The sequence below is a fragment of the Carcharodon carcharias genome, chromosome 13, assembly GCF_017639515.1.
Source record: "Carcharodon carcharias isolate sCarCar2 chromosome 13, sCarCar2.pri, whole genome shotgun sequence".
Taxonomy (NCBI): domain Eukaryota; kingdom Metazoa; phylum Chordata; class Chondrichthyes; order Lamniformes; family Lamnidae; genus Carcharodon; species Carcharodon carcharias.
Genome location: NC_054479.1, coordinates 9,469,769 through 9,491,687, shown reverse-complemented (window position 1 = coordinate 9,491,687; position 21,919 = coordinate 9,469,769). Strand labels below are relative to the sequence as shown.

The window sequence follows — 21,919 nt, the reverse complement described above, 5'->3', positions numbered from 1 at the left end:
CTATTCTGAATAATGAATAATTATGATCATGATTATAAATATACATTGAATTTTATGAGTAATCCTTGTTTTCAGTTAGTTTTTAAACTTGTGCTGCATGTACTAATAGGCAGCAATGAATCGCTGACTTTTATGATCAAATGGTATGATTACAGACTAATGAAATTGGACTTCACTGTATGTTAAAACCCTGTTAAGTATGTTAGAAATAGTTATCTGCAGTCTTTCTTTTATTTTAATGGTTTTGATTCTTGACCTCAGGTACGTGGTCGACTACAAAAAGAAAGAATTGATAACAGTAAAATCTCCTTTTGTCAGACTTCCGTTGTCTGAAAGACAAATTGCACTAAAGATAAATGACAATGGAATTCAAGGCAATCTGAACAGAACCAAGGTAAGGAGACCAATATTAGGCTTTTAATAATTAAAATACTTTTGGTATTATTTCAATTCCCCTAATTTACTTGAAGCTGAGCTTTATGAATCTTGGGCTGAGCAAGCTTTTAATACAGGTCTGGCAGCATCGGCGGAGAAGAATAAAGTTGACGTTTCGAGTCCTCATGACCCTTCGACAGAACTAAGTAGAAATAGGAAAGGGGTGAAATATAAGCTGGTAGGCAAAAGAGAGATACGGAAATCTTGTCGCAGAGACGAACTCCTTTCAGTTGACAGCCAATTATTCCAAATTGAAGTATACATGTTTTTAGCATTGAATTACCCCACTTAAAGTTTGCCCAACAGTGTTCCTCACATTTGTTAGTATACAGATGGGAGTTCCAGGACTGGGTACTTAGTGGTGTCAAATCAGTTTCTTAATTCGGGTAATAGAAGCTTGGTCCACTACATGTTTGATACATCAGTACCAAAAGTTCAGAAACTCACTAAACTTTTCAATGTTACCACTCATAGTGTCTTGTTTATAATCCAATCAGTTCAGTGCATTTTAATGTAACATTTTGGAATTTGAGCCCCAATGTTTGAGGTGACTTTCCTAGTAATTTCTTGGTGTACTAAGTTACAGGTCTCAAGCTATGTTGTCATCAGATGCTTCATAAGAGCAACAATTGGACTAAAGGTCTAAACCATTTTTGTTGTGTACATGTTAAGTCAAATCCCAAAACAATTTTTGCTGGGTAAAGCTTGTGCTGTAAGAACATGGGAAAGGGAGGAGGGAAAATTGAATTATTTAATTCTGATTTTCAGAAATTCTACCATTAATAAAATGTTCATTTTATATATCTTGTTACTTGTAGCAGAAGAATGAATTTACACAAGGATACATAAATTAATGCACTATGAGCAGTCCAGAAATATTTCAATTGGTAAACAACCTGATCAATCCATTTATATGCTACCCTGCATCCAAATTTCTTAGTATATTATTAATACTTGCACTGTCACCACTGTAATCAACTGTAGGTTTAGTATTAGTAAGTTAAATGCAATCTAGTATTTCTTTTTAAATCCAGTAAATTCATATTAATGAAATTCTCATCTGCCATGTGCAAGATATATGAAAACAGAGTTCACTATTCCTGATGTAAGCACAGTCCTGAGGCTCCAGTAAGTGCTTATAATCACACATATTCAATAAAGTACATCAGATATAAGGTTGCAACAAAAATGTCTGACCTTAAAAATAGAAGGGGTAAAAGGAAGAAGCCTCCAAATGGTCATGTGCTGGTTAAAAACTAAAGTTGCATCTGTTCACTGTAGTCAGTTGTTGTTTGTTTCAGTCCAAAGGAAGTTTGGAAGCTTTGGAAGCTCAATCAACAGATGTGGAGCCCCCACTCCCACCTAAATTATGTCCAAGCAAATACACAAACCTCCAAAACCAGCTCGGCACTTCAACCAATGAAGGTAATACAATCAACTGAGAAATGGAAAAATAATTCTAGCTAGAACTAGTGTATAAGTAGAAAAACAGAAAATGCTGGAAAAACTCAGCATGTCTGACAGCATCTGTGGAGAGAAAATAGTGTTGACGTTTCGAGTCTGTATGACCCTTCTTCAGAGCTACAAGTGTATAAATAGTTAGTTTTCTTTAAATTATTTTACATGGATATGTAACTGAAAAATGAACAATTGCCAACCGTACTTAATGGTGATACCATTTTCAAGTGCATAATAAATACTGGTGTACTTTCTTGCTATCACTCTGTACATTGACCTTTAAATGTGTTCAGGAAACATGAATCCAAGATGCAAGTGGGTGTACTTTTGAACCTATAAATAACTTTAATAAATGCACCTTATCTATTCACTCCTCACCCTACCACTTGCCTCCCTACATCCTATATATGAGTGACAGGTTATCCAATAATCAATCTTAGTGTACAACCTGTCAAATTTCTCCAGCTTTTAGATCCTTCATTCTTCACCAGCTTTAAATTGATCTTCCATCTTATAGAAATAAGGAAAGTATTTTTTGTTACCTCTAACAAAGCTGGGTGGGAGGGTGAGCTGTGAGGAGGGTGCAGAGATGCTTCAGTGTGATTTGGACAAGCTGAGTGAGTGGGCAAATGCATGGCAGATGCAGTATAACGTGGATAAATGTGAGGTTATCCACTTTGGTAGCAAAAACAGGAAGGCAGATTATTATCTGAATGGCTATAAATTGAGAGAGCGGAATGTGCAACGAGACCTGGGTGTCCTTGTACATCAGTCGCTGAAGGTAAGCTTGCAGGTGCAGCAGGTGGTAAAGAAGGCAAATGGTATGTTGGCCTTCATAGCCAGAGGATTTGAGTACAGGAACAGGGATGTCTTGCTGCAATTGTACAGGGCCTTGGTGAGACCACACCTGGAATATTGTGTGCAGTTTTGGTCTCCTTATCTGAGGAAGGATGTACTTGCTATAGAGGGAGTGCAGCGAAGATTTACCCGACTGATTCCTGGGATGGCGGGACTGACATATGAGGAGAGATTGAGTCAATTAGGATTATATTCGCTGGAGTTCAGAAGAATGAGGGGAGAATCTCATAGAAACCTATCAAATTCTAACAGGACTAGACAGGCTAGATGCAGGAAGGATGTTCCTGATGGTGGGGGAGTCCAGAACCAGGGGTCACAGTCTGGGGATATGGGGTAGACCATTTAGGACTAAGATGAGAAATTTCTTCACCCAGAGAGTGGTGAGCCAGTGGAATTCATTACCACAGAAAGTAGTTGAGACCAAAACATTGTATGCTTTCAAGAAGGAGTTAGATATAGCTCTTGGGGCAAAAGGGATCAAAGGTATGGGGAGAAAGTGGGAGCAGGCTATTGAGTTGGATGATCAGCCATGATCATAATGAATGGCAGAGCAGGCTTGAAGGGCCGAATGGCCTACTCCTGCTCCTAGTTTCTAAGTTTCTAACTTCAGAATAAGTTCTTGTTGAAGTACTTTCTGACAATCAACTTGTAAATGTAAATTATAGAGGAAAGATGCAAATGCTAGAAAGCTAATGAAGTGTTGTTGCCCAAAACAATATTCCTTTTCAGGTATTGATGGACTTGCTCCAGCATTTTTCACTTTTTATTTTTGAATATATAATGATACACTTTGTAAGAGTGAAATATATCTATAACTCTAATATAATTTCAGTGGCTTTCTTACATTTATTTCCTCCCTCTTCTCTGCTCCAGCTTCTTTGTTACTTGTTCGCCAAAACATAATCTTTTTCACTGTACAATGAAAGGTTTAGAACATTATTGGCAAATAAGTAGGTCGATTGAGAATAGTGAAAAGTGCTTCCTTATGCCACATTGAAAGGCCACTTTCATCTACAAGACCATTGCAGTCTAACCTCCCCTTATGACAGTGCAAGCATCTTTTCTCTGGTTTATGTTTCTTTCCCTCACTCTGTTAGATACCTGGCTAAAATCAGGAGTTCACCTGCTGGTTATAGATGATCCAAATCTTATTGTGTAGCTAGATGACTTATGTACAGTTAATAAATTCAATGTTCCATTTATATAATAAGTTCACTGTTGAATTTTTTATGAATTATTCTGTTTATTGCATGAGTGTTTTTATGGTTGGGATGTCTGAACTATGTAATGTGATATTTCTTTCTCGCGTATACATGCATGGATATTAATTGCATCTCTGAGTGGAAGGAGGCTCTCCCAGGTGTAAAAGCAACTGAGTTTGTTTGACTGGACTAGATTATTTGTTCCCGACAAAGTGCTCTTTTGTATGAGTGTGCGGCATTGTAGTTGAGTGTGAGATTGGTGGCATGCTCTGCAGCAAATGAGGCTTTTTCAACTTCGAATGTGGAACTACAATTTTTGAGATGAAGTGGGTGGCAATGGTGTGAACAGAAATAATTCATTGTGCTGGGAGATGATACTTGGTGTTATGAATAGGGATTGTTGGTGAGAGTTGGAAATTGAATTATTACTTGTGTACGGAGATTTATTGTTAGATATCCTGGAAATTAAGTTAGCAATCACCAGTACACCATTCAACAATGTTCTAACTCCTAGGTTGTAGAATAATAGAATTTATTTTTTCTAAAAAGACAACCCAACATTTAAAATAAAAAATATTATTTTTTAAAAATCCTACGTTAAATGGGGAAAAAACTTGCTGTAGAATAAAGCAATTTTACCAAGCTCATCAAATGCTTTTTATGTCTACTCTGCAGTCCCAAAAATAAATTGTTTTGTTGTGTGATACTGCATTGCCTGTAAAGATTATGCCATAAATGTCCCACTCAAATTATAATTAATGTGCTGATACTTTGCTGCCTGCTTTAATCTTTCTTCCATTTTGTACTCTCTCTTCCTGTTCATTGTCTTCTATCCCTGCCTCTACTCCTTGCCCTTCCCCACAGAGAAGTAGTTATTGGTCAGTGGCGTGGTTCTGCAAATAGCAACGGCTACCTTGCCCAAATGGCTATTCTTCAATGTGATTATGGACAATGACTGGATAAGAACCAGTTTCAGGGTGGTCCCAGAAACTAGTTCTTATCCAGTCATATGTAAATATGTGTCTGCATATGCCTACTTTTCATCAGAGGGTCACTGAATAATAATCGGAACCAGATTCCCTGTTTTATTGTCCTCTCTATATCCCAGCAGACCAAGAATAGAGGTTAGCTCATCACGTCTACTGAAATTGCCTCATATGGCCCATATCAATGGTCAAACTTGGGGCAGCCTTGATGTGTGTGAATCCTTACCACACCATATAATATGTTTATTCATCCAATCCTTTGGGGAGTACATGCTTCTCCTAAAGGGTTAGCCTGAGTGTTTCCTTTTAAGTTTCAGAATGGTAAAGATAGAGTTAAATTAGGTGTTGCTATAATTAACTCGATTTTGGTTAGATAAAGATTTATAGAAAAGATCCACCTATATGTCTATGTTTATGATCTGCTTATAAGTATAGTATGTCTTATTATTAACAGTGTAATAGTTTTAGGGTTATATAGAACATTGAATTCATAGCTGGAACATCTTGCAATTCAATTTACATTTCAAACCCTTTGAGTACCGATTTTCTTTCACATTATAAAACATTGACTAGTTGACAGCAATAAATAAAGTCAGCTTCAACCTACTCCACATTGTGTCTTCATTTAAAATAAACAATGATGAACGATTGGTTGATGAGTCTTCACGTATGTGAAAATTGACAATAAACTGGTTGCTTATATAAATCATCTTTATTGGTGCATAAATACTGCCCCAGTATTCAAAGGGTTAATTGTTGTCTATTCCAATCCTTTTAATATATCTCCACCATCATTATATTCCAATCTGTCATAAAGCTACTGAGCTTTGAGTTCAATTTTCATTTTCTTGCTGTGTTCTAGAATGGGATCATTGAGTTATAGTGCACATCTGGTTCCAACGTGCAAATGCTCCTGAAAACCTTATAACGAGGATGGCATGTACCTAGATTCCTCTGACCTAGCCCATCTGTTCTTTTTCAGTAGTTATAGTGTACCTTTGTGTCTGTGTGTACTACCTGTACTACATTGTCGTTGTCTTATTGCAGATAGTGGTCTCTCATCCAAGCCCATCAACCCACCCACTCCTGCCATGTTTAAGTATCGACCAACATTCAGCAATTCAGATGCAAACCCCAAAGTCCTCTACCATGCTGCTAGTGATAAGGTGAGGAAAATGCAGCATCCAGCATTAGACAATAAGCCTTGTAAATTACTTTTTATTAGATAACTTGGCTAGAATGGAAAAAGTTTAATAGACAAAGTGACTGAAACTTCAGCACAGCACTGAAATGACAATTTCATTTACTGCATTCACCGTTTACAAGCCATTACACTACTTGTCTGCATATTGTTAAGAAAAATAATGTTACAGTTATAATATTTTAACAACTGGTTATTCATTACCACATACATGTGTTGAATCTCTAAAAAGGAGCCTTGGATTTGTATAGAACGATATCATATTAATCTTCATGTGTTTCATATGATGAATTTCTTTTGCCATGCAGTTCAATAGATTTAGAAGATTGCTATTTGCTGTAAAAGGCTATGATTTATAAACTCGAGTCTCTGTGGTCAATAAATATGTTCCTATAGAGTTTGTGAAAAATTATTTGTGATGTTTTGATACCTATAACCAATATTTGTTTCATCTTATAAACGTATTTAGCTGCCAGTGGTTGCTATCACTTTCATGGCATTTGGAGGCAATGAAAAATCAATCTTCTAATTTTTATCTGTTTCATTTTCTTAAAAGATTTAAAATGGGCATTCATTGATCAATGTTGGGGCCATGATGGTTATTAACAGTCCACGCTGTCTTGCCCTTTTGCAAGGGGAGGAGCATGCTTAAAATGGAGAAATGCTAGAAATAAATCTTTTTATTCCTTACCATATGTGCTTGGGGGAAGGGGGGTGGTGGTGTGGGGGAAGCAAATTATTATAAAATGTGGTACACTTGGTGATGTCTCGAATGGATCTCAAAGTGGGTAGTATTTTTGGGTGTAGATCGATACTTATACCTTTATCAAATATTATTCATCTAGAAATGGCTGATGTGCCAAATAAAACTCTATTATCTTTTTGAATATTGGACTGTCCCAGGGTGAAAGTTTCAAAAATTTAGAAGAAAGATGAAACTGTATTGCAAAGGAGTTCATCTTGGAGTGATGCCTAATTCCACTCGGCACGATTTTGTAACTTGAAGCTTTGAATCAGATGTGTATAAAGTATTGCAATTAAAGTAACACTAACTGTATTATAATCTTAATATGATGCGAGAGAGATTCAGATTGCAACAACTAATCAATGTTACAACCTTTGAGAGATGTCCTTTTTGCTAAACTTACATGATCTTTATCAGCTTTCTGCAATCTTCTCCATGTAGTACTTGATATATAATTGTTGAAAACTGTGGTGTCAGTATTGCCAAAATTGCTTGTTATCTTTAATTTGAACAGGAACAAATTGAACCTCTTAACTGAAGAATTGGTGGCAGCAACTGTGATTGTTGAGTGATGCAATTGACTATTCCTGGTAACTGTCTGATCTCCCATTTTATAGATTTCCATGCAGGAGGGACATAAAGAGGCAGCTATCATGGAAGAGTGCAGCAGGGCCCATGACTACAAGTCCGAGCCAAATCTCGATATTCCTGACTACAGATCGCCATCACTTCACAAGACCTACCAGTCATCACCGTTCCAACTTGACTCGCTCTCCGTTAGCTCTCGGTCTCTGAGCCTAAAATCGGCCCATAGGAGAGGAGCAGATAAGGTTCAATTACATCAGTTGAAATCGGACAGCTCGTCCCCTAATCCATACAAAAACATTTTTGGCCCGAATTCCTTGTCCAACAGGAATGGAAGCCTGTCCTATGATAGTTTGCTCAATCCCAGCACCCCACATCCTGGGGTAGATTCTGCAGCGCATACTGGAGTTTCGGCTGTGGGGTACCATTCACCATACCTGTCGGCCAAAATGTGCCAGATCCGAGGGGCAAATCTCCAGCGTCAGCCTGTGCAAGGTTACAGCCCAATTCATAGAGCCTCACCACCGCACCAACGGGAACCTTCGCCAGTCCGATACGACAACCTCTCGAAGCAAATAATGGCCTCCATTCAGGAGCGGAAGGCAATGGAAGAACGAGGGAAACTCCTTCGAGCCTCACCTGATTCAGTGTTTCTAGATTCAGGAGCACATGACACACCAGGGTCATATAACCTGCAACAAATGAACACTTTACTGGATGACTCGAGAAGGACAACCACTAGCAGATACGGTTCACGGGATAATCTTGTGTCTCCTGCTAATTACAGCACAAGGAACCCTCTGATGCGTACTTCTGCTTCCTCCCTGTCGAGCACAGTGTCGAGGGTAGCAAGGACTTCTACAAGTTCCCTTCACGCAGACATAGCGAACAACAATGTGCAGTCCCACCACACTTTGCAAAGCAGAGCTGTTGAGACTGCATACCGGTCTCCAGGTCATCAAATCACATCCTCCTCATTAGTCAGGTCCCCCTCTTATGGAAGCCAAAAGCCTCTGTCCTTCGTCACTGCGATGGAAATGTCAGAAGGTGTGCCTCAGCCTCTGATAGCCCCATGGTAGGTAGTGTACCTTGTCTTCTGAACCTTGCTAAACTTCTGACGCTGTTGAGGTGACAACATTATTTCAGATTGACTTGTGTTTGTATGGATTGAGTAAGTAATAAAACTATTATTGGCCTGTAGTGTAAGGTGGGTTCTAACTCGGATTGCATTTTAATTGAAAATTATGGTCTGATGTGTGTTTCTGAGCAGGCTCCAGAGAAACACCTGAATTGAACCAATGTACCAATTGTCGTCTTTCTGTTTTTCAGTGATGAGGTTCAGATGAAGACAGCTCACAGCAAAATTAACGGACAGCCAAAACGTTTATCCAGAGTGGATAGTCGGATAAGCTCAACTTTGAGTTCCCATGGTGCTACTGTCAGTCCCACCAGACAGTCCAACGTGAAAAAAGTGTCGGGTGTAGGTGGAACCACCTACGAGATCTCGGTGTGAGCAGCCATCAACTACAGCAGCTGTAAAGCTGGATGCACTGTGAAGACTTGCAGCAGCTATGTGTTATTTTTGCCCAACGAGCTGCAGCCTTATTCCTCCAGACATAGTTTTACAACCAATCAGAAACATGGTTTCAATTCAGGGCAGGCCCACTGCAAACTTTTGCTTTTGTCTTTTTTTTTCCTCTTCTGCTCCATAAAGTGATGTTTTATCATAGAAGGGAAGTACGGTTTTTATTGAAACCGCTATTGGACACTTGCCTATCCATTGGAATCTTGTGTAAAGTTTTGTGCTGTGCTGATTTAATATTAACCTGGACTTCTGTAATGATTTTATGGTGGTGAAGAGTTTAAATCTGGCCTGCCAATCAAACTTGTCAATGCCAGTTTGACAAATGTAATAACATTTTATTTTGTGTTAATAGATGCTGGCACAACTGTGTGGCACCAAAGCTTGTCGGTTCCCTTCCTTTTCTAGAGGAAGTGATGCTCATACATCAGCCAAAAGATGTTTTTAACACTCTCCTGTAGAAGGAGACTTTATGCCATTAGACAACTTGTCAGATACCCTTGTATGTGAGTATATGTGCGTGTGTGCACCTGTGTGTCTACTAGGCTTGTATGAAAAAGTTAGAGGGAATGCATTGCTATAGGGCTTGAAACCCTCAAAGCTTTAAGGATGTTTGTATTGATAAATAATGCAATTCATTAAAACATTGACGATTCCTATCAGTAATCAAATGTTGGAATTGACAATGTATACAATTTTATAGATATCTAGGAGAGGAGTTAACCTGTGCTAAGATAATGATGAAAGAGTATTATAAACTTTGCTGACATAAGCAAATTTGCTGTTGTGCCATCTCTAGACTAGTAAGGTATTAGAGTTCAGGCCATTTTCACACTGCCACAAAGTAGTCGAACATGAGGCGTTTGTACCAATGATTCTCACACGTGGTGTAATTTGATTATTGCCATGATTTTAAGAAGCTGCTGAGGTGAGGTTACTTCACCTTACTGACAGTCAGAGAACAAGTCAATGCTTATCCCTCCCCTGCATTTCATCATAATATCAATGCAGAACTGGGAAAAGGTTTCCTGCCTCTCCATCCTTGGCCTGGAATTGCAGATGGATATTGTTTGCCTAAAGAGGGAAATCAGGAGAAAATCAGTTCCAATATCAACTTTCTTTTTCAGTGCCATGTTTGGTATACTGTTTTGTTAATTGTCAGCAAAAAACTCAAATATGTTTCTTGTGAGTTTTTAAGATAACATCAAATGTGTGACACATTGTGAAATCAGCCACTTAACATGGACCCATGGACCCTGGTTTACCAATACCAAGGTAAGCCTTTGAGCTGCACTAGCAGTCGCTAGCTTTGCGGTATAAATATTTTTTGGTTTTGATTTAGACTTTTTCATTCTTCCCTTTGGTCTTTTTAACTTAGCAGCTGCAGCAGGTCTGATATAGATCAATGGAAGACTTCAACATGGAATAAGTGTGTCAGATTTCATTATTGTTTTAAGTGAAATGCAGCCACCTTTTATTCTGGGATTTAATTTGGTTAGTATAGGTTTAAAAACCTCTCTTGGGAGCCCCTCAGTGGCTATTCTGCAAAGAACATGCTGAGTGCCTATAATCCCTAATGTCACAAAACAAATATTAACAATCGGTCTCTAATTACCATGAAGGGAATGAAGAGAGACTAAGTTGATAGTTAATTGTGCTATTAATGTTTGAACTTGAAGGAGCTTTTGAGCCCATCAAGCTTGTTTTGCTTGTTTGGGACCCAATAGACCATTTTATTTCCCTCCCCCACAACCCCAAGCTCCCAGCTCACTCTTGCAAAACAAAGCAGAGATTTGTTTTAGAGTAGTTCGCACAGTTGACACCAGGTTGCAATTTATTCCATAAATTTAAGCCTCAGCTAAAGTTACTCCTTTAACTTCATCTCGCTAACTTTTTCTCTCATCTGTATCGTTCGTTTCCCCAATGATTCCACAACTCTGGATCCATCTCATTTTTTTAAACGCCAGAATCATGTCCAGCTGGAGCTTTGTTTTAATCTATCGCCTTTCCCACTCCATTCCCCACGATCCCTTATAGAAACAAGTTGATGCATTTGATTGAAGAATCAGAAATATGTGAAAGGCTCTTTGTCTTTTCAAAAGTTAGAGCAGCATATAATCCAGTTTGGTTCAAATCAGTGTCCCATTAGTAGTCATAAATTCCTGGACTTGGACTTTACCTATCTGATGCCTCTGGCAGTCTCTGCTGTATGGTATTTAAAAGATTTCCAATATATAGTGAATGAGCTATTTCTCACATAACAATACAAATAATGCCAAATATTTACAATTTCAGGATTAATTTGTATTACCTTGCATATTTCAAAATTAATTTCTATCTGCCCAGCAGATTCAATCAACATTATCTGTTTACAAAGAACATATTGTTTTTCCACATAATTTAATGTAATCTGCACCATTGACACCTGTGTCTTCCTCGGGGTCAGTACAGCACTTGACATCACACAGGCAGATATCCTATCATTGATCATTGCAGCTTAGTTAAAATGGTGTCTTTGATAATTGCTCTCTGGTTCCTATTGCTAAGCTTTGCGGAGCTTGATCTATTGCAAAGCAGCAACACGAGCTTATGCAAAATTCCATCCAACCTCCTTGCCAGATGTACCTCATTAACTTTTGAAAACCTTGTCAACATTTGGTGGGAAGGGAGCACAGTCAACTGGCTAACTAACAGCATGCAAGCATCTCACATTAATATTGATTTTATTTTAAATACTTGAAATCAAAACAACTGCTTGAGAATTGTGCCTGTATAGTCATCTAACCTCTTCCTGGGAGACCATTTTTCTATGTTCAGGGCATTGAAATGGGCTGTTTACAAATGCACATGTCCCTGTGATGAATGGTTAGTTATAAGTTTGTCTAAATATGGAAGTTATATGACAGGACAGGATGAAGCAATTGTGAGTGTATGCTGTATTGTGCATCAGACACCAAAGCAATATTACAGTTGCAAGTAAGTAATATATGTGTTGCTAGTTAGTCCATTCAAATATAGAGTGCTGATTGAAACTTGAAGTGGGCTGGAAGGACAACATGGATGCCACTGTTGAATTCTGCTCGGATCAATGATTTATAATAATCCTACCAGTGTGATTAAGTGTTTTAATTGGCTGGAGATCTTTTGTTCTAGAATAGAAGTTGCACCATGCAGCCATCATAGGCTGATCACAAGTGGTGCTATTTTCAAAGAGAATTCCTAGAGATCCATGTGCATTTGCAGGTCATCGGAATATGTGAAACAAAATCACGTGCTTATTTGTCAAAAGTGAGTGTGTGTTAGGGTTTGTGTCATGGAATGTATCCCTTCTTTCTGTTGAAACTTAATAATGGAACTTGTAAAAATAAAAAAATATAGTCACGATCTGAACTTGGCTTAGTGGGCTTTAAAGGGTTAGCTTTCCCTTTCTAGAAAAAAAATTGTACTTATATAGCATCTTTCTTAAGGACATCCCACTGAAGTACGTTTTTAGTTGTAGTCACTGTTGTAGAAACGGGGCAAAGAATTTGCACACAGCAAGCTCCCACAAACTGCAACGTGATAATGAAATAAAAACAGAAAATGCAGCAACTACTCAGTTCTGGCAGCATCAATGGAGAGAGAAACAGAGTTAATGATTCAGATTGATGATCTGCTATCAGTTCTGAATATTTCCAGCATTTTCTGTTTTTATTTCAGATCTGCACCTGCACTACTTTGCTCTTGTAATGTGATAATGACCATATCATCTGTTTTACGATGTTGATTGAGGATAAATATTTCTCACTGAGTTAGTACAAATAGAGACAAAGGATAATATTGTAACAAGCAAGATATAAGTACTCTCTAAATTACTACATTTCTACAGTGACTACACTTCAAAAGTACTGGATGTAAAGCATTTTGGGATATACTGAGTTTGTGAAGGGTGTTATGTAAATGTATGTCTTTTTTTTAAATAAATGAGGCTGACTGGGAAAATCATGCAAACATACAAATTAGGAGCAGGGGTAGGCCTGAAGCCTATCAAGACCTGATTGTGGCCTCAATTCCACATTCCCGCCTACCCCCGGTATCCTTTGAATCCCTTGTTATTGAAGAGAATCTACCTACATCTGCCTTAAAAATATTCAATGATCCTATCTTTACCGCTCCCTGGGGAAGATAGTTCCAACACAACCCTCTGAGAGAAAAAATTTCTCCTCATCTCCATTCTAAATGGGAGCCCCCTTATTTTTAAACTGTCCCCCTAGTTCTAGTCCCTCCCACAAGGGGAAACATCCTTTCAGCATCCACTCTGTCACGACCCCTCAGGATCTTATGTGTTTCAATAAGATCACTTCTCATTCTTCTAAACTCCAAAGACTGGACAGGTGCAGCATGTCCAACCTTTCCCCATAAAATAATCCCCTCCCCCATCCCAGGTATCAGTCAAGTGAACCTTCTCTGAACTGCTTCCAATCCTTTCTTAAATAAGGAGACCAAAACTATACACAGTACTCTGGATGTGGTCTCACCAACGCCCCATAAAACTGCAGCAAACATCCCTGCTTTTATATTCAATTCCTCTTACAATAAACAATAACATTCCAATTGTCTTCCTAATCACTTGCTGTACTTGCATACTAACTTTTTATGATTCATGTACCAGGACACCCAGATCCCTCTGTACCACAGAGTTCTGCAATGGCTCTCCCTTTAAATAATATGCTGCTTTTCTATTCTTTCTGCCAAATAGATAAGTTCACATCTTCCCACATTATACTCCAATGAGAGATGGTCAGCCTTGTGAGTAGGGATTTTCATATAGAGCTGCTGTGAATAACTTATAACACTTTACATTTTCAATAAAAATATAATAATATAATTTCCCAAGCAGATTACTTGAAGTAGTTTTCTTTCATCACACAAATTAAAAGGTCTTTTTGCTGATAAATTACCAGCCAAAAACTCCAAATTAGCATTCTCAATTTATTCACCATTCCTATAATTGAACAGCACCCTTACATTTCCCACTGGTTAAGTCCCTTTAAGATGCAGGTTTGACCCAGTCTCCTCTTTTTCATGTGACATGCTTTATATAATGTAAAAAGCTGCCCTCAGTGGCTGAATTTCCTGTTAGTCACGTGGCTGGGCAACATTTTAAACTAGATAATTATCATGAGGTAATTTAAAATTTCAATATTCTGCAGATTAACAAGATCACCTGTTCATATCATTTGAGAGTTGAGCTATAGGTAGCATACCCTTGCGTTGCAATTATGAGATTTTTCGGACTGTGTATATTTAAATTTAAGGTAAAATTAAGCAAATCATGTGACCTGTGCTGAGGTCTGTCTGACAACAGTTCTAGGTGATGGAGCTGCTAAAGATTAAAGAAGGCCTAGATTATTTTACTGGGGGGGAAGTTGCAAGGTATTCACACTTACAGACAATAGTGAATGTAGCTGTGACAATTATGGACAGACTGTAAGTCTCCAAGTCTTGGATATGTGTTAAAAATGGTAAAATGGTGTACTTTGAACTGTGCATTTGATTCCAGGTTAGAATAGAGTTGGGTTCTAAAGAATAGCTAATCAGCATTTCTACCTGGATACAAAGTCCACATGATTCACTGTGTCACGGGGAAGGATGTAGAACAAGCCACCGCAAAGATTTGGTTACAGACTTCCCTAAAATATCACCAAATAACACAGACAGGATGGTCTCCCAGGTCAGGGGGAGAGAGCGGGAGAGCAGCTAGAGGCCAAAGGGCTCACTGCACAAGAATGTGGGTGGAAGCACGCACTCAAATTGAGAAGACCAAATTCGTGAGGAGTTGAAACAAAGCTGAATGATTTACCTAGCTTGTGCTAGAGGAAGCATCTCCAGTAATATTCTCACCGTGAAGAACGTTCTGGAATTAGAAATTACCAAGCTCAGAAAGGAAAATAACAAAAGTAAACCCTTGGGAGCCAAATGTCATTTTGGACTAGTTTTGTGTGAGAATTGAATGTCTACTTAAAGGACAGTATAACATATACCTGACAAGGGGTTCTTTCAGTTGTGCTAAAAATGAGAAAGAGGGTATTCTGTCCTGTGGTTTAAAGTATAAGCTGCCTACAAAAATAGTGTGGAGTCAAGAGTGCTTTTAGTTTTGTGTTGAGTAAAGGTCTTAAAACGCGAAATCTTGTCCTTTAGCTTTAGCTATTAACTGGTTATCACTCCCTACAGAGATTGTAACACTTGTCAAAAGTACAGATAAATAACTATTTCCATTCCTACTCCCTGTGTTTTAATTTACACCCCAACACCTCAGTGGCTTGACTTTTCATTGAAATCCAGTTTGTTGATCACCTCTATTTCAAATTAGTGTTTAAACCCAGGCCAATTAAACAGTGTGAAACGGTGCAGGCTAGGAGCTGTGCATGTGATCTGTTGAATACTGAACAGTCAGCACAACGAATTAAAAACCTTGTAGCTGGACCATTGCCAGAAAGTCAAATTGAATCACTGCACCACTGCTACCCACCCCCTCCCCCCATCATCTGGATTTCTTTAGAAAATGAGCACAGGTCCAAACCCTGTATATAAACGGCTTATCCCAATGCAATACTTTATCATCTCAAGCAATCTGATTTATCTGGTCGGTAAAATCTAATAAAAATATTTGCTCTCACCATTCTGAAGACCCCCTTGACAGTGGGATTTGGTGTCCTCTCAATATCTTAGTCTTTTTATTCTCTCCACTCAGCTGTTTTATTCTTTCCTCTGAGAACATGTCACTCGAAAATAATGTGCATCACTCCAGAATTGAATGTGCACACATCAGGCATTTGCCAGTGCCATTTTGTAATTAGCAGGTTACAGTGGGTGTGCAGGAAGAGCCCTCGATGGCTGATTTAATTTGTCCTAACCCCCAGGCGGGACACGGCCTCCTGCTGATGGCACATTGGCACTTTGTAAAGTTGGTAGGTTAATTTCTTCTTTGTTCTTAATTCTGAGAAATATTGCCCACAGGAAATCATCTTGAATTTTAATGAAGTAATGCTTCAGAGAGGCAAGGTAATCCATATTTGGCAGGAATTCTGCTGGTTAAGTTTGTTGAATTAGTTTACTTCATGACTACTGTAATTTTTGAGTCAGAAGGTTGAGAGTTCGAATCGCGCTCCAGTGGCTTGCATACTAACTCAGGCTAACTCTTCCAGGGCAGTACTGAGAGAGTGCTGTACTGTCGGAAGTACTGTCTTTCAAATGATACATTACGACAAGATGGATGTAAAAGATCCCTTAACAGTATTTGGAGATGGGTAGGGGAGTTCTCCCCAGTGTTCTGGACGGTATTTATACGTCAGCCAACATCACTATAAAACAACTTAGCTGGTCATTATCACATTGTTTGTGGGGGGCTTGCTGTTTGTAAATTGACTGCCACATTTGGTACAATGCAAGTGATCACACTTCAAAGTTTTCCATTGGCTGTAAAACACTTTGGGATGTCCTGACATTGTTAAAGGTGCTATACAAATGCAATTCTTTTTAATATTCAATAAGCTTTCAATCATGTCCCTAATTTGTCTCTAACTTGAAATGCCTTTTGTATTTTCCATATATTTCATAAGTGAGCAGATATTATAGTATTATAAATTGTGCCTCTTGCTTGTTATGACATAACCTAAGCTGACGTCTATACAAGGTAATGCACAATGAGTAATCAGATATCATAAATTACAATATCAAAGCTCAGTTTGACCAAAGTTATCCTAACCTATTCACTTGCATTTTGTTGAATTTTTCATTTTGACATTGTCTGTTAGCAAGCTTCTTCAGTTCAAATGAAGCTATTCAACTAAAGTGCAAGTACATGTCATCATTTAGTTGTTCATTCTGTTTGTGGGCATTGTGTACAAATTGGCTGCTGTATTTTACTGCATAAGTATCCTTCAAAAGAAGGAAAAGAAATGAAATTGCTATTTAACAAGGATCTTGAGTTTTTGAGGTGTTATATAAATGCACCTTCTTTCTTATTGGGTTTATGCATGTTGTAGAAGAATATCCTATTGTAAAACTGTAGCTAATTCTTTTGATCAGAGGCTTGATAGTAGAGAAATGTTAATGGTGGCAGGAATAGGTGCATTGTGGCTCATACCTGTGATGCTGTACAGAACAAGTGTCCATCATTGGGTGACTATTATCATACTTGGTTCCATAATTGAAAGTAGTAGGTTAACTCCAGGGAAAGCATTGTGACACATAGCTTGTTGATTAATGAAGAGATAATGACAAATCAAGAGCGACACAGCATGTCGGAGCTCCAATAAGCATGAAGCAATATCTTACACCAAGAATTTGTGATCTTAACCTTGCTGCAATGTGGAGTTTTGGGGGCAGAGTCAGCTACCTTTGTTTGGCAAGTGAGGTGAAACTGGGAAGGAAGTCTTCTTGTCCACTTCATTCACTTGGAAGCAGCCTTTTGGGAGGTCTCCAAAAGTAGTGCCATTTGGTGAGGCACCACAAAGGGTAAAAAGGGAGAATATTACCAAATACCAAAACATAATGCAAATTGATGCACCATAGTTAGTATATGCAATAAAGATAGCCGTTCTTTAGGAGAAACATTTGCAATTTAACATTCAAGGAGATTGAGAGCAAAACTCCTCATCTGCCTGTTTATGGGTCTAACCAGTCCTTTTGGCTGATTTCATTCATGTCAACACAGGTATTTGCCTGCACATTGACAAGTCCCCCTCTTCCCATAGATATGCAGATAGATTTTCTCTTGTTTATTTCTTTGCAATGATGTTGTCTCCTCCATTCTTTGTCCAGTTAATCTAAAAATGTTGATCAGGCTCTTTTCTTTCAATCCCCACCAATTCTTTCATCATTCATTTCTTATCAGCCACTTAAAGTAAATTTTCTAGGTTTTATTTCACTCATACACCAACTCCTTGCAGCTGCTCCATTTCTTATAAGAGCAAGAGATGAGTAAAGTCCACTCCTGTGGTGACCCCATAATAATCTGGCTAACTCACTTTCTAGTACTTTTAATGCAATAAATCCTTTGTTCAAAAGATTGTATTTTTGAAGCTATTGTCTAGAAAGACGAAGTTATGCAAAGAAAATTAAACCTAATTTTATCTGTGGAAATAAAATACAGCAAGGAAGTCATTACAGTTTGGCAATTGGCTTTTGGCTCCATTTATTCTGCCCATCCAATTTCTGACAGGGGCACTCATCTCCATACCCCTTCCAGGTAGGAAGATTGTTGACATTGGATTCCATAGCTGCCTGACTTGGTTGTGATGTGAACCAGTATAGCCACTTTTATTATTCATGAGATTGCTATACCGAGGCCCCTAAGAATGTTCAGATCCTCTGTGTCCCCCATTCCCCCAAAATTTAACTCCATGGATATTCAAATTTAGGTATTGACCAGAGGCACTAAATTGGAATCTTCTGTTGCTGGATTATTTGGATTGTGATGCATAGGGCAAAAGGGGTCTAAGCCCTACTAAATGTCCTCATCCCCACCCCATTAACATCCAGGACTCGTGATCTGTTTTTTATGTGATATTTGTTCGGGGCTGACTGGCCTGCTCCATTCCATCACCGGTCCCTTATAATTCATACAGTTTTAATGGACAATTAATTATGCCATTTAATAGTTAGCATTGGAGATTTAGATCTGTACAACATCTTGGAGCAATTTCAGCTTGGTTGCATTCTTCCTGTGAATTGTTGCACATGGATCATGGCAGAGGACCTTAACCCTTATGGCAATCTGGAAATTCCAGTTGTCTGCGAAAGGTATAAAAATATTTTGGGTTGTGATATGCTGCATAACTATTTTGTGTTTAATGGATATGTTTTGTGTGTCAGTTGTTGCTTTTAAGTTAGCAGGTGTTCTGCAGAAATGTAGCACTTGGTTACATTTACTTGGTTATTGAGTTTTCACTGTAGCCACTTGATGCATCATTGAGGTAGACTCTTTCATTATTGGTGCTAGGTTGTCAAAATGATTAGAAATAAAAACAGCAAATGCTGAAAGCACTCAAGCAGGTCAGACAGCATCTGTGGAGAGAGAAACAAGTTCATGTTTCAGGACAATGACCTTTCATCAGATCCCTCTTGAAATGGTCATGATATATAGTGGCCTTGTCAAGATGTTTTTAACAATATGAAAAATAAAAAATGGCTGCTGAAATTCTTGCAATTAAAGGTTCATTGAATGCAACTTTAGATCTTGCAGGTAAAGGAGGTGGAACAAAAGCCTAAGGTCAGTGGTGTTTAATTTTAAAACTGTATGGTGGAAATCTGAATGAACAATCACAAATTGTGGAAATACACAGCAAGACTGTCCACATCCGCAAAGAGGAAAGTGGTCAACTTTTAGGATGCAGACACTTTGTCACAGCTGCAAATCTGACCAAGGATATATACTTTATCAAAGTCTCAGCCATGCTCAGTTGGTAGCACTCTTGCCTAAGTCAGAAAGTCGTAGGTTTAAATTCCACTCCAGAGACTAGTGCAAAATCTACGCTACGTCACTGTAGTACTAAGGGAATGCAGCACTATTGGGGGTGCTTTCTTTCAGATGAGACTTTAAATCTGTTCCCTCGAGTAGACCTAAAAGATACCCATAACATTATTTTGAAGAAGAGCAAGCAAGCACTTGGAACATCCTGAAATGGTGAAAGGTGCTATATAAATACATCTCTTTCTATTTATTCCCAAAGCACTAAATTTGTCTGTTCAGGTGCTGACGTTCTGTATATTTCCACAGTTCTGTGCTTACAGCACAGTTTTGGATTATAGCGCAGTGTGTAACAGATTCACAGCTTTATTAAAGGGGAACCCAAAGCATCTCTCCACCTTAACTGTTTATGAAAGAAAATTCATGGATTAGTATGAATTGCTTGAAAAGAACCCTTTTGGGGAAAAGAACTGCGTAGACTTTTGAAACGTAAACAGGGAATGTGTTCTGTGTGCGTGCGTGTAAATATGTTTGCATGAGTTTATTTAAATGTAAAAAAAATAAAAAATATTTATTTTCACTTGTATTTAAGCACAGAATGGCTACATTTATCTTGTAAGATCTTTAATGATAAGGAAATATCCAGCTGTTAACCCCTCTTTCAAAATTCACGGCTTTGTACTGTATTGTTGTTTCTGTCCCACTTATCTCAAATAAATGTTTTCTGTGTTTTATGTATATCACGTTTTCTACTGGAATGTAATAGCACATCTTTTTTTTTCTATGAGAATCAAATACTCTAGTGAAATGAGCAGGTTATATTTCTTTTGTACAAATTCAAATTGTTTTAACTCGCCAAATAGTGGAATGATCTTTAACCAGTGTTCTGCTAATTGCATTCTTAAATGTTAACAGTCAGATTTGAAGTTTTTGTACTTTTTACAAAAAGACCAATGGATTTTAATTGCAATCAGTTCATGTAATTGCCTGCCTTTTTTTTCCTTCTCTGTTACAGCCCTAGTTACATGGATGATGTGATAGTGGATGGTTTTGCAGCCACCAAAGAGCTTTAAATTTATGTAGCAATCTGTTGTAAATTTGTCAAAGAAGACCTATGTGGGGAAGCAAAGAATCATTGCGCCTTTTGCTACCTGTATTTAGTGTTCTGTAAAGCTAAGCGATTGGAAATGTACATTTTGCGTAAAGACTGATGCTTGCTTAAGGTGTATTATTATCCACTTAAATGGGCAAAAGCTATTTTTACCAGTTTCAGAAATAAGAATGAAACAGTTAACACACCTTATGTCTCAATGTTAATTACTGCCTAATGGGGAACTGATTCAAACAAACCAGGAGTGTCCCAGACTTGCTCCTAGGACTATGCTGAGTTAACTGACTTCAACCAGAGTGGCACTAGGATTGGCCTTGCCATTTCTGGACAGGGGACATGGAGGGTGGCAATGGTAGAGGTGGGGGGAATTAGCCAGCATTCCCACTCCTGTTCACAATTCAGTGATCCAGTGTTTGAAATGGACACCCATTGAGAACAGGATCAAGAGTGTCTGAATCATGCAGCCAAATGATACTGTTTAGATGCACATGTGTTGGATGCCAATTAAGATGAGGTATTCACATTTGATACCTGTAGAGCCCTGTTTGATAATGAGTTGGCAACTTTACAGGGTGAGAAAGAGATTTAATTGGTCTCTAGTTATGATACAGTCTGCCTACCAGAGAAGCCTTTTGTATCATTTCAATAATGATGATGCTAAAAGCAAAACAGGAAAGTCAAAAGGAAACTTCTTATGTATAACTGGGGGGAGAATTTGAAATGATGAATAAGTGGATAGTAATAACATGATTCCAAGCATCGTCTTGTAATGTCATATGGTTGTTGCACTTAAGACATTTGTAGAAATGGCTGGTGGGTTCCAATCAACCTTATAGCCCCCTTAATTACATTATTACTGTGTTTAGTAGTAATATAAAGTCTTGTTTTATTGTAGAAATCATTACAAAAGACAAGTCTATAAAAACTTTATATTTTCAAAACTTGCTTTTAAATAAATTTAACAGAAACCCCAAAACATTTCAAATGATTATTTTTATAAACAATTCTATCCTTTGTGGTTTAAAAGTATGTGTACAAGTGCCTCGAATTTAAACATTATTTAGAAGTGGTGTTACTAAGCATGTTATAAACTGTAAGTGTGACTAAAGGTAACAAAAAATAAGTTCAGATGAAGAAAGTTATTCAGCTCAAATAGCTCACCCTTCAAAGACACCCACACCTCCCATCAAAGCATCACATTTCCTCTTAGTACTGAGATCTTTTATAAGCACTATTTGAAGAGCAGGGAAGTTCTCCCCAAGGACAATATTTAACCTCAAACATCATGAAAACGGATAAAAAG

At 38.1% G+C, this 21,919-nt stretch overlaps 1 protein-coding gene across 2 annotated transcripts in view; it reads left to right on the top strand.

Moving 5' to 3' along the window:
• zdhhc8b (zinc finger DHHC-type palmitoyltransferase 8b) overlaps positions 1-21,592 on the top strand; it is a 269,275-nt gene extending 247,683 nt beyond the window's left edge. The window contains exons 7-12 of one of the 2 annotated variants that reach the window (XM_041203622.1): positions 262-394; positions 1,737-1,860; positions 5,987-6,105; positions 7,503-8,545; positions 8,800-10,327; positions 20,521-21,592. In XM_041203622.1, coding sequence (XP_041059556.1) covers positions 262-394; positions 1,737-1,860; positions 5,987-6,105; positions 7,503-8,545; positions 8,800-8,983 — 1,603 coding nt within the window. In that variant the 3' untranslated portion in view covers positions 8,984-10,327; positions 20,521-21,592. Of the gene's footprint in view, positions 1-261; positions 395-1,736; positions 1,861-5,986; positions 6,106-7,502; positions 8,546-8,799; positions 10,328-20,520 lie in introns of those variants that run through there. The other variant, XM_041203623.1, reaches the window with a different exon arrangement.
• The last annotated feature ends 327 nt before the right edge of the window (positions 21,593-21,919 follow it).